Raw genomic sequence first — 12,540 nt, 5'->3', positions numbered from 1 at the left:
CATAACAACCGTCTTTTGGTCCTTTCCGCCTGCTGGAGTTCTTTGAACTTGTTATGTTTCTTCTTAAGTCAAAGATGGTTCTTCATGACATCATGTTTCCTCTTTCCTTTTGCAATCACAACATTGACTTTAGAGTATCCAATGTACTCAGACTTTTGTCTATCCTTCGTATCCTCTACGATTTAAAGGTGTTTATGAAGTTTCTCCAATGAGAAATCCTCAGAACAATGCATCAATTTCTTCCTGTATCATTTCCACAAAGGTGGCAATTTTGCATTGATTGCACCAACTTGGAAAACTTCTGAAATATCTATTTTTATAGCTTTTATTTTATTCACTAGAGCCTGCAACTCGTGTACTTATGCAAGAATTGCTTGGAGTATAACATTTTAAAATCAAAGTATTTAGATATTAATAAATTTTTTGTACATTCCTCTTCAAACTTGAATTTGAATTTGAGTGCTTTCTAGATTTCTGTTGCAGATTGAGTATCAATGTATAGATCACTGAGACAATCGGATAATGCGTTCAGAATATGTCCACGACATAACAATTCATCTTCCTTTCGTTTCTTTCGTTCCTTCTTGATTTCATCGGTGTCATCTTTTGTTGGTTTTGGAATTGGTGTCAAATCAGGATCTAAGACATAATGAATCTCCAAGGCAGTCAATAGAAACGTCATATTATCTTGCCAACAAGTGAAGTTTGTTCCATTGAAACGATCCAATTTGACAAGGTCCTGGTTCATCACTTTGATGCTTGAAACTGAAGCGTCGGTGGCCATGATTTGAGATGCTATATGACAGTTAAATAAAGCTTATAGATTGAATGGATCCATACTAGAATCATGAACAAATCACTTTCCTTATAGTATTTCAAGCACTCTCGAATGTCTTAGAGTTTATATACAGGAATACCCAAGATAATTTAGCATATACTCGAGTTTTCACAAGACAAATGAAAACTCGAATGTAAGGAAGAGAATCTGGAATTTTTCTGAAGAGGATATGTGTTTTGTGATTTGATTTCTAAATTCGGAATGATTTATTATAGGTCATGTTTGTGTTGTTTCACAAGGTTACGATCCTTAATGAAATAACATATTTTCAGCAACACTTTTACCAAAAGTTGTGTTGTTTCACCTACAACAACATTTTCCAAAAGTTACATATCTTCATTTAGCAACACTTCACGAAGTATTACCTATTTCTGAATTCAAAATTCAAATTCAAGCAATGATAAAAAAAAAAAGAGAAACGGTCGAAGACCGACAACCGGTGGTCGGAGCGCCACCGTATAACGCCGCGAGTAGCCTGATTGCTCAGATGTATCGTACCTAAGGGCTCAAGTGCCGCCTATAAGCCTCCACTAGCGCCTCCACGTCCACGCTCTTATATCTGGTATCGAAGCCGGAGCCGGTATCGCCGGTGACGACATCCACGATGAGGTGTATGGAGGAGACAAATGTCATAATGCTGGGGACCACCACACTTGTCAATGTGACACTTTATTCTCTTTTGTCATTTTATTGAGTTAACGAGCATAACTCTTTATAAAGGCTTTTAATGTGAGTGTCACTTTCTATGTGAGACTATTTTCCAAGCATTTATTGACATTTACTCACATATACTTTTCTTTTTATTTTGGAACATACCCATGGATATTTATTGTTCATAAATTATAACATTTATAAGTGGGGCAATCTCACCCTACAAGTCTGTTTTATAGGATTAAGTTAAGCCCAACCACATTTCTTAACATGGTATCAAGAGTCTCGTTTAAGTTCTCGTGACTCCCCTGCCTGCTATCAGTTTTTTTCTATTGTGTCACCCACAATTTATTTTCACGCTTTAAATGTCAAATCCTAGGTGTGAAGAGGTGTATTAAAAGTCTCGAATAAGATAATATATGGTTTGAACATGTGATTATAAGCGGCGCCAATCCTCACCCTACAAGTCGATTTTGTAGGGTTAAGTTAAACTCAACCACATTTTTTAACACGATATCAAGAGTCTCGTTTAGGATATTAGGTTTCCCCTAGTAGGTCATCCACCATTTATTTCTACACTCTTGATGTCTAATCATATGCATAAATGAATGTGTTAAGAGTCTCATATCAGATAATATATAAAATTGAGTTAGATATTTATTCTTCAAAATAATTTTTTAAATAAAATTAGAAATACAATTATAAAATTAAAAACCAAAACCTCATTAATCTCTTCCCAATTTCCCTCAGATTCCTCTCTTTCTTATTTCTACTACACAAAACAATGTAAATTTGAAGCGAAAATATTGTTAACTAAATTTTAATTTTATCTAAAAATCTATCCAATTGAGATTTCCGGTGACGTGGCCCAATGTAGTGAATGATGAGTGGCCACCCTCTAGAATCGTAATGCTTCTCCGAATCCCATCCCATAATTTCAATTCTCCACTCCGCTCTCAATCAACCACATCTCCCTTTTAAATTAATAACATTAAATTTATTCCTTCTCATTAATTATAATTTCCCATTTAAGATATAATAAAAAAATTAACACCCTCATTAATAACTTTCCCTTCCATTGCAATTTGCAAGGATACTTACCATTTATCCATTTTTTTTAATGAATAATACCAAAAAAAAAAACACTTTAATACGAGAAAATATGATAGAGAGTGGTAATTAATTTTATACTGTGAATTAATTATTATTATATATTCTATCAAATCAAATAATAAATTTTAAATTAATTACATAAAATAATTGATGGATAATTTTTATTGAACGAGGTGAACTATCAATTGTTACACTTATTTATTTAGTTGAACTATCAATACCAAGTTACTTACCTCACTTACCCTCTTGATTAAATATATAGTTATCATTCAATTGTCTAAAAAGAAAACATTTATGTAAATGTATGTTATTGTAAAAAAATTAAAATTCTAACAAATACAAAATATTTTATTTTTGGCTAGAAATGTTTTAATTATAAAAAAAATGATTAAGTTAAATACAAGTCAAATGTTTATCCTTTAGAATTTATAAGCATTTTCCAATTTATATTCATCCCATCTATTCCCATTCCCACCAAACAAAACAAAGGTTGTTACATTTTTCATTAATTTATTGCCTTCTTCCTCTTCCATACATTACACACACTCACACTCTCTCTATTCCATTTATTCATTCTTCTTCTTCTTCTTCTTCTTCTTCTGTAACTATGGATCTCTGCACATTCCCATGTCCTGCTTTTATCACACCTTCTCCTCATCCTAAAACAGCACTTTCTCACTCTCTATCTCAACGGCCTCTTCATTCTCTCTCTCCCTCCATCAATCAAAAGTATGCTGGAACTCGACTTTACGCTTCACTTTCAGAGACGGGGGAGTATTACTCACAGAGACCTCCAACTCCATTACTCGACACCATTAACTATCCAATCCATATGAAAAATCTCTCAACCAAGGTATTATTATTATTCTTTTGTAATTTTTAATTAAAATAATGTCATTCTTCTTAATTTTTATACCTTGATGATTGACTCAGGAACTGAAACAACTTGCGGATGAGCTTCGTTCTGATGTTATTTTCAGTGTTTCAAGAACCGGCGGCCATTTAGGTTCGAGTTTAGGTGTTGTTGAACTCACTATTGCTCTTCACTATGTCTTTAATACCCCTCAGGACAAGATTCTGTGGGATGTTGGTCACCAGGTTCGTGTTTTATCTATGGTTGTTGAGGATGATTCCAAGTTTGATACTTGTTTTAAATTGGAATTTTGTGATTTGATTTTGCAGTCATACCCTCATAAAATACTCACTGGTAGAAGAGATAAGATGCATACTATTAGACAGACTAATGGATTGGCTGGATTCACAAAACGATCTGAGAGTGAATATGATTCTTTTGGCACGGGTCATAGTTCAACCACTATTTCAGCTGGACTTGGTAATTCTTCTTTCTACTATCTGCCTGTAAAAAATTATTCATCACCGACACTTCGCCGTCTGAAGGCGTGTCCTTGTGTCCGACACGTGCCACGTGCTTCCATAAATGATTAAATTCAATAACCTCCGTTTTTCAAATAATTACCGGTGTCATCGTGTCAGCGGTGCACTCAAGATCAAGTGTTGGATCGTAAGATCGTAACATTTTACGTGCCAAGGATGCCGAAGAGTTTTATGATTAGAGAGAAAGATTGTTTTCGTCGCCCGTGTAGTCATGATTGAGCTTTTTGAAGCAAGATTGTAAAAAAACATGTTGGGCTTTTTTTTGGGGGGCCTGAATTGTAATTTTGATGTTTTTGTGTATGTGTGTGTATAAATATATACGAAATTATCATTTTTCCCTTAGGTAGGATCTTACGTGTTATGCTAACTATCAGAGTTTTATGATCTTTCACAAGCCGACTGATCCTACTTAACATCTCGTGCTTGACTTCATTGCGTGTCAGGGTCAATTTTGTGTTTTGTATATGTGTTTGTGTCGATGCTTCATAGTTTAAGACAATGATTTTTCGGGCAACATATACTATTTACATGAATGAATAATAGAATTGGAAGACGGTATAAGTTTTTTTCCTTTTCAGTGCTCCCATGTGATATTTTGATTTGGCTTTAATTTTGCCAATTCATTTTAACCCAATAGGAATGGCTGTTGGGAGAGATCTGAAGGGAAGAAAGAATGATGTAGTTGCAGTTATTGGTGATGGTGCTATGACGGCTGGTCAAGCTTATGAAGCTATGAACAATGCTGGATATCTTGATTCTGACATGATTGTCATTTTGAATGATAACAAACAAGTTTCTTTACCAACTGCTACTCTTGATGGACCTGCAGCACCTGTCGGAGCTTTGAGTAGTGCACTTAGTCGGTTACAATCAAACAAACCTCTTAGAGAATTGAGAGAGGTTGCCAAGGTGAGTAATAATATCATCCGATGAGTTACCTCAATTGCGGCAACTAAAGTATACTTGAAGCTTTTTCTTGACAAAAGGATAATATTTTGATAGGGAGTAACAAAACGAATTGGAGGTCCTATGCATGAATTGGCTGCGAAAGTTGACGAGTATGCTCGTGGTATGATCAGTGGTTCTGGATCAACACTTTTTGAAGAGCTTGGACTCTACTATATTGGTCCTGTTGATGGTCATAACATTGATGATTTAGTCGCCATTCTCAGAGAAGTGAAAAGTACCAATAGTACTGGTCCTGTATTGATCCATGTTGTCACCGAAAAAGGCCGTGGATATCCATACGCAGAGAAAGCGGATGACAAGTACCATGGTAATGGACCTTATCTATTCCTGTTCATAATTCACTAAATAAATAGATCACGCGTTGGTTTCAGATATTTAATGTGACACTCTCAATTTGAGTTTTGAACAATTACTATCCCTCTTTTTTCCTTGAGAAGCATATTCAATTATCTCAAATGAAAATCTATTTGTTTAGTGACCTATATGCTTTGACTTGCTATATTCCTCACAGATATGTGAGTTGGTTTTATTTTGTAGGAGTTGCCAAGTTTGATCCACCAACTGGAAAGCAATTCAAAGCCAAGGCTGCTACGCAGTCTTACACAACATACTTTGCAGAGGCTTTAATTGCAGAAGCTAAAGCTGACAAAGACATTATCGCAATCCATGCTGCGATGGGAGGTGGAACTGGCATGAATCTCTTCCATCGCCGATTCCCAACAAGATGCTTTGATGTCGGGATAGCGGAACAGCATGCCGTTACATTTGCTGCAGGCCTTGCTTGTGAAGGCCTTAAGCCTTTCTGTGCAATTTACTCGTCGTTCTTGCAGAGGGCCTATGATCAGGTAGACTAAGAACTTCTCTCCCAAAATACTTAAAAATTATGCAGTATTATGAGTTCTATACTTTTAGTTTTCAGGATAAGATTAGTGTATAGCACTATACCATATAAACTTTGAAAATTGAAATCAGTGCTCAAAGTTTGAATCCCATGTCTATACCACAGGTGGTCCATGATGTGGATTTGCAGAAGCTGCCTGTAAGATTTGCAATGGACAGAGCTGGATTAGTTGGTTCAGACGGTCCTACGCATAGTGGTACTTTCGATGTGACTTTTATGGCATGCCTTCCCAACATGGTGGTGATGGCTCCTTCTGATGAAGCAGAGCTTTGCCACATGGTTGCCACTGCAGCAGCCATTGACGATCGACCCAGTTGTTTCCGATACCCGAGGGGAAATGGCGTTGGTGTTGAACTCCCAGCTGAGTACAAAGGCATCCCTCTTGAGGTAAAGTTGGGATTATATCCCCATACTCATGCATACATAAATTTTGTTAATTTTTACTTCATATTTTGCTTTTATAGGGACCAATGAAAGTCATAATTTTGTAGGGACTTAACACATATTTAACCTTATTACAAATTACTTGATATCTGTGTTCTGGTATTTTAACAGATTGGGAAAGGTAGGATACTAATTGAAGGTGAAAGAGTAGCCCTCTTGGGATATGGATCAGCCGTTCAGAGCTGTTTAGCCGCAGCTTCCTTAGTGGAACGTCACGGCCTGCGCTTAACCGTTGCCGATGCACGTTTCTGCAAGCCACTGGATCGATCCTTGATTCGTAGCCTGGCAAAGTCGCACGAGGTTTTGATCACAGTAGAAGAAGGATCAATCGGAGGATTTGGTTCTCATGTTGCTCAATTCATGGCACTTGACGGCCTTCTAGATGGAAAATTAAAGGTAAGAAAGCAAACTTTCTTTTCATTCTTTTCAATCTCAACTTAAAAACAGTTACTAGTTACCAATTAAAATATCATCCGTTTTGATTTGCATTATAACTATGCAGTGGAGGCCGGTGGTTCTTCCGGACCGTTACATCGACCACGGATCACCTAATGACCAATTGTCTATGGCTGGTCTTACACCCTCTCACATAGCAGCAACAGTGTTCAACATACTTGGCCAGACAAGAGAGGCACTAGAGGTCATGTCATAATAAAAGAATACAAAGGAATTGAATTTGCAACTCCCCTCAATATACACATGCATTATGATTAATTCATCTTGTGTAACATGAAGAATTAACAATGTAAATTACTTAAGTAGATAATGCAGATTGCCAAATAGTCTAATACTGACAATTAATCACAAATAACTTGCCTAGGAAGTTAGTTCATGAATCATGACAGAGTCAAATTAAGAAGCCTATTTCATCTCGCACTATTCTCTTGTCACTTTCTCCATGTTCTAAAGTTTATTGCACAGATAATATATAAAAAGCACTTATGTGTATCATGACAAACGTAAAAGAATTCATCCTGTATTTTTTAGTGGCGCACTTTGTGCCGTGAGTAATCTATTGCGCCATTTCAGATTAGTAGAAAGTTTAAATACGTAAATTAAGCATATGAAGAGGACAAGACATAACATGCATCACAAGTGTCCCAATCCATTAATCACTAAACAAATCAATACATTTCAAATGTAATAATGAATACATATCAACAACAAATAGTGTAGAATCTTCTACATTATTGAACATGCATTTGGGTTTTCATCACTGAACATCATCAAATCTTCTGTTTCTATGCAACAATCATTTTCAAAAGGAAATGGTGGTATTATAACTAATCTGTCTGATTCACTGTTTGATTCCTCGTCTTGGTTGGACAGAATCTCCACTTTTTTCCCTGTGTTCTTTTTTAATTTCTTCAATACTTTTTTCGGATCGATTCGACCCGTTACCACCACCGTGTGTTGGTTCATGTCAGTAATGAACTTTTCCACTCCTAATTAACAACAACAACAAAAACATGATTGCACTACATTATAGGGTGAAATTGAAAAACAGCATCAAAAGAGACAAGAGATGCAGTACCTTTACACTTAGAGATGGCTTTTACAACGGTTCTTTCACAGGCGTTGCAATGCATTGAAACCTTGAATTCAACAACTATTAACTTGTTTTGTTCAACTTTTTTATTCTTTCCCATTGAATTGAAATGTTCAAGTGTGAATGTGACACTGCCATGCAAAAAACAAGAGGAAAAGGATATCAGAAACTATTGTGTTGAAATTGTAATTGTGAGGATGTATTGTTTCGTTGGTTGATTTTGTAGGAGCAGTTAGTTACATCGGTTAATATTATTATTTTTTCTTTTCTTTTCTTTTTAAAGTACAAATTTTGGAAAAGAATGAAATAAAAAAGTATCAACGTTAGTATTTTTTTTCAAATGAGTTAATTTATGTGCAATGTTAAAATCACAAATGTTTATAAAAATCATTTTATTAAATATTTACGTATTAAATTAAAGGTGGTGCAATGTCAGTGTAAACTTTTTTTACACCATCATCCAATAGAATTATAACGTCTGTCATGTCAGACCAGTATTTTAAAATTAAATATATGATTTGGCGGGATGCACGTCTCTGATTGGTTGATTGGTTGCCAGTGTAAAAATATTTTACACTTAGAATGATTAAATTATGTAAAATATTTTTATACAATTAATGCATATAATTAAATATTTTTAAATTTAAATTTATTTTAGGATATAATTTATATATACTTATTCATTCAATTCAATTGCACATAATAAGTAGTACTATATTTAACCGGTATCCACAGTTGTAAAACAATTTTTACGGTGGCATTTAATTAAAATATGATTTTGTCACATGCCCTCATCAACTACTTACAGGGTCGGGTATGGCAATTTGACTCGCAAAAATTATTCATAAAGAAAATGGTATAAATCCTCAAAATGGATACAGATATGGACACGAATACAGACAATTAGCCACTAAAATAAGAGGATATGAATGCGGATACATATATGTTAGTATTTACCCGTCAAATACTCGCATTATATATATTTATATTTTTATTATTATATATTATCAATTTTATTAAATATATCATTATTAAACTTGCACGTCTTTTAATATAAGTGTTTGTTTATTTCCTAACTCAACAATAACATTCTTGAATTTTTTTAATGTTGTTAAAAAATTAAAATGACATGATAAATTATAATTGATCGATAGTTTTTTTATTTGAAGTGCGGGTAAGTGAGTATCAGTATGGGTACCTAGCTACCCATTGGGTACCGAGTGTAAATGTTTGTGCCCATGCGGGTACGGGCTCGGGTACGTGGATTTTTTCAAACCGCGGGTATGAGGATGTGTACTCTGCTCAAACCCTACTCATTGACATCCCTAACTACCTACCTAAGATAATACAATGACTATCGAGAATGTAATTCATGGTGTAGAAGCATATTGCTATCGAAATACCTAGTTGTCGAAGTGTCGAGGAGTTAACCTCGACATGGATTTTTACTTAGGCCCAATTTTACAGTGGTAGCAGAATTATGTATTTGAGCTTTGCTTAGGGAGCAAGCAAATTCAATCTATAAATAGGCAGTTGCAAAGAATAAAACTCTAAGTTTAAAAGTAGAGAGAAACTCTGCAAAAATTCTCAAGTTCTTCTTATTCCTTATTCTTTAGAAAACCCTAATCTTTCTTTCTTCCCCAATTCAATTTTGTTTCTTTTTATTACAACTGTGCAGCGAAATCTTGCAACAAAGGTTGGTTGATTCAATCGAGTGAAGAGTGAAGAATAAGAGGAGTAATCAATCAGAAAGATTGATTCTTGTTCATCAAGATTCAGTTTGGAATTCTCCATGGGTTTTGGTCAATTTCTTGAAGGGAAATTGGTGAATTCTCAACATCTGGTATCTAGAGCACTTACCGAGTGATTCGTGGGAAGAAAAACACGACGATGATGAATCATCCGAACAAGAATTTTTTGGAGAGTCTCTCAATTCTAAAGAATCAAAATTACGAGAATTGGTGCAAACAAATAAATGTTCTCTTTTGTGATCAATATCTTTGGATCTTGTGAAGGAGGGAGTGATTCTACTTGCCCCAAACACGACGGATAAAGAAAAGGCTGCACTCAAAGAATTGAAGAAGAACCATTATAAAGCTCTCTTTATGATCCATCAATGTGTTGATGTAGACAATTTCGAAAATGTTAGTGATATTGAATAAGCGAAAGAAGCATGGAAAATTCTGGAAAAATCGTTTGGAGGCGTAGAAAAGGTGAAATAAGTGAGGTTACAAACTCACAAAAGAACGTATGAATTGCTTCAGATGGAAGACAATGAAAGCATAACTAATTTTTTCCACTAGGTTTACAAAACTGGTGAATCAAATCAAGATATATGTAGAAGTGTTGACATAAAGATTAGTTGTTTCAAAGATCTTGAGGTCGTTGGCTCCAAAGTTCGACCACGTGGTAGTAGCCATAAAAGAGTCGAAAGATTTGACAACATTGACAAAGGACGAGATTCAAGGGACACTTGAATCTCATGAACAAAGAATGACTGAAAGAGTTGTAGGCAAGTCGAAGAGTGATATGGCTTTGCAGGCACAATCAGCAAGAGAAAAGAAAGGTAAAGGAAAGTGGCTCGACAACAAAGATAGAAGAGGCTACAATAATTCAAGTTGTCGAAACCAGCCAGAAGGATCCTGGTCGAATAAGAGAAAATTCTCATACCAAAGCATCCATAGAGATGGCGTTGCAGGTAGAGGAAGGGGTGGTGGTAGAAAACCTAACAAAACTCACATTCAGTGTTTCAAATGTCAGAAGTATGGTCACTACTCTAGATAATGATGCAAAGTTTGCAAATCATGAAGAAAATTAGATGTTATTGATGGTCACAACAAGAGATGAAGAAAGATTCCAGGACCAATGGTACTTGTCCTCAGGATGCTCATCACACATGACTGGGAGGAAATATTGGTTTTTCAACATGAAACCCTCAATGAAGAACATGGTAAAATTTGCAAATGACAATACTCTAGCAGCTGAAGGTATTGGCGATGTTCTGATCATGAGGAAAGATGGAAAAATCTCAGTAATTTCCAATATACGATACATACCATGCATGAAAAGTAATTTGCTCAGTAAAAGGAAGTTGGTCAAAAAGAACTACAACTTTCCGATTAAAGACAAGATGATGAGATTCTCGAATCAGGTGGAAGGTTAAACTTGAAGGCACATATGTCTCATAATAGAACCTTCGGGATTGAACTTAATATGATGGAGCACAAGTGCCTTGCAACTGCAGCTAGTAGAGATGAATGGATATGACACTATAAACTTGGCCATCTCAATTTCAAAGACATCATAGGTCTGAAGAGAAAAAAATATGGTTTCAGGGTTACCAGAAATTGACGTTCCAAATGAAGTATGTGAGGAATGTGTGCAGTCGAAGCAACACAAGAACGTCTTAAACAAGGTTGCAGGAAGCAAGTCGAAGGCAATCCTTAAAGTCATATACTCTGATGTGTATGGTCATATCCAGGTGGGTTTGATTGGAGGTAACAAATGCTTTGTCATATTCATCGGTGATTTCAATCAAAATCTATGGACTTACCCAACCAAGAAGAAAATTGAAGTGATCGAGGTATTTTCCAAGTTTAAATCTATGGTCGAAAGACAAAGTGGTCGAAAGCTCAAGACTCTGAGGACTGGTGCTGGTGGAGAATATGCGTCGAAATATTTTGACATGTTATGTGAGAAAGAATGGATTGTGCATGAGGTGGTGTCACCCTACACTCCACGACTGAATGGAACTGTAGAAAGTAAGAATATAACCATCATGAATATGGTGAGAAGTATGTTGAAAGGAAAGCATCTACCTAAAGAATCATGGGGAGAAGTTGTGTCGATAACAGCATATATTTTGAACAGATGTTTGACGAAAAGGCTAGAAGGAATCACTCTAGGGGAATATTAGTATTCTGTTAAGCCTAGCTTGAGTCATCTGAAGATATTTGGATCTATAGCACATAGATATGTGCTAAATCAGTTGAGAAGAAAACTTGATGAGAAGTCGAGTCAGATGATCCTAATAGGATATCATTCGACTGGAGGTTACAAGTTGTTCGACCCAGTGAGCAAGAAAGTAGAATCACCAGGGACATGATCATAGATGAACTTAAGGAATGGGACTGGACTAAAAATGTCAAGAAAGATTCAGTAAGAATCTTATGTGAAGAACCAAAGTAAAGTCGAAAGAGAAGTTCAAGAAGAAGAAGTCAGAGGTCAAGCAACCATAAGCATACCTCAAAGACAAGACACATGCCGACAAGGTTGCAAGAATGTGTGATTACATTAGATAATGTGGTCGATGATGAAGGTGACCTGGTACGTTATGCTTTCTATGAAGATGTTGAACCAGTCAATGCAACTAAGGCATTAAAGGATATGAGTTACTTATACTATGTCTCTATGTCGATGACCTGTTGATAACAGGAGATTGTTAGAAGGAGATCGAAGACTTCAAACATGACCTAAGTGAGGAGTATGAAATGTCAAACTTGGGAAATCTCTCATACTTCCTTGGTATCGAATTCTATAAGAGTAGTAGAGGTTTGATGATGCACCAAAGAAGATATGCATACGAAATACTCAAGAGATTTGAGATGCAAGATTGTAACACAACCTTGACTTCAGCTGAGCCTAAATTGCAACAGTCGAAATACACAGATGAAGATGATG

The 12,540-nt window shown here is 35.7% G+C and overlaps 2 protein-coding genes across 2 annotated transcripts; one reads left to right on the top strand and one right to left on the bottom strand.

Moving 5' to 3' along the window:
• Positions 1-3,000: 3,000 nt before the first annotated feature.
• Positions 3,001-7,187, top strand: LOC127073363 (probable 1-deoxy-D-xylulose-5-phosphate synthase, chloroplastic). Its single transcript, XM_051014516.1, has 9 exons — positions 3,001-3,455; positions 3,536-3,700; positions 3,785-3,935; positions 4,635-4,906; positions 5,000-5,273; positions 5,504-5,811; positions 5,973-6,254; positions 6,423-6,707; positions 6,814-7,187. The coding sequence occupies exons 1-9, from the start codon at positions 3,210-3,212 to the stop codon at positions 6,961-6,963; spliced, it is 2,133 nt and encodes a 710-aa protein (XP_050870473.1). The 5' UTR covers positions 3,001-3,209; the 3' UTR covers positions 6,964-7,187.
• A 106-nt stretch (positions 7,188-7,293) lies between these two features.
• LOC127073364 (heavy metal-associated isoprenylated plant protein 19) lies at positions 7,294-8,024 on the bottom strand. Its single transcript, XM_051014517.1, has 2 exons — positions 7,846-8,024; positions 7,294-7,756 (listed from the first exon to the last, which is right to left on the bottom strand). The coding sequence occupies exons 1-2, from the start codon at positions 7,958-7,960 to the stop codon at positions 7,494-7,496; spliced, it is 378 nt and encodes a 125-aa protein (XP_050870474.1). The 5' UTR covers positions 7,961-8,024; the 3' UTR covers positions 7,294-7,493.
• Between the last annotated feature and the right edge of the window lie 4,516 nt (positions 8,025-12,540).

Source organism: Lathyrus oleraceus, chromosome 4, assembly GCF_024323335.1.
Source record: "Lathyrus oleraceus cultivar Zhongwan6 chromosome 4, CAAS_Psat_ZW6_1.0, whole genome shotgun sequence".
Classification (NCBI taxonomy): Eukaryota; Viridiplantae; Streptophyta; class Magnoliopsida; order Fabales; family Fabaceae; genus Lathyrus; species Lathyrus oleraceus.
This window is presented reverse-complemented; position numbering and strand designations above follow the sequence as displayed.

Excerpts from the sequence above, each read along its gene's own strand:
- LOC127073363 (XM_051014516.1), top strand. The coding sequence starts at position 3,210 with ATGGATCTCTGCACATTCCCATGTCCTGCTTTTATCACACCTTCTCCT. Across the intron at positions 3,456-3,535 it reads TGAAAAATCTCTCAACCAAG|GAACTGAAACAACTTGCGGA; the intron begins GTATTATTATTA and ends TGATTGACTCAG. Across the intron at positions 3,936-4,634 it reads CACTATTTCAGCTGGACTTG|GAATGGCTGTTGGGAGAGAT; the intron begins GTAATTCTTCTT and ends TTAACCCAATAG.
- LOC127073364 (XM_051014517.1), bottom strand. The coding sequence starts at position 7,960 with ATGGGAAAGAATAAAAAAGTTGAACAAAACAAGTTAATAGTTGTTGAA. Across the intron at positions 7,757-7,845 it reads AGCCATCTCTAAGTGTAAAG|GAGTGGAAAAGTTCATTACT; the intron begins GTACTGCATCTC and ends GTTGTTAATTAG.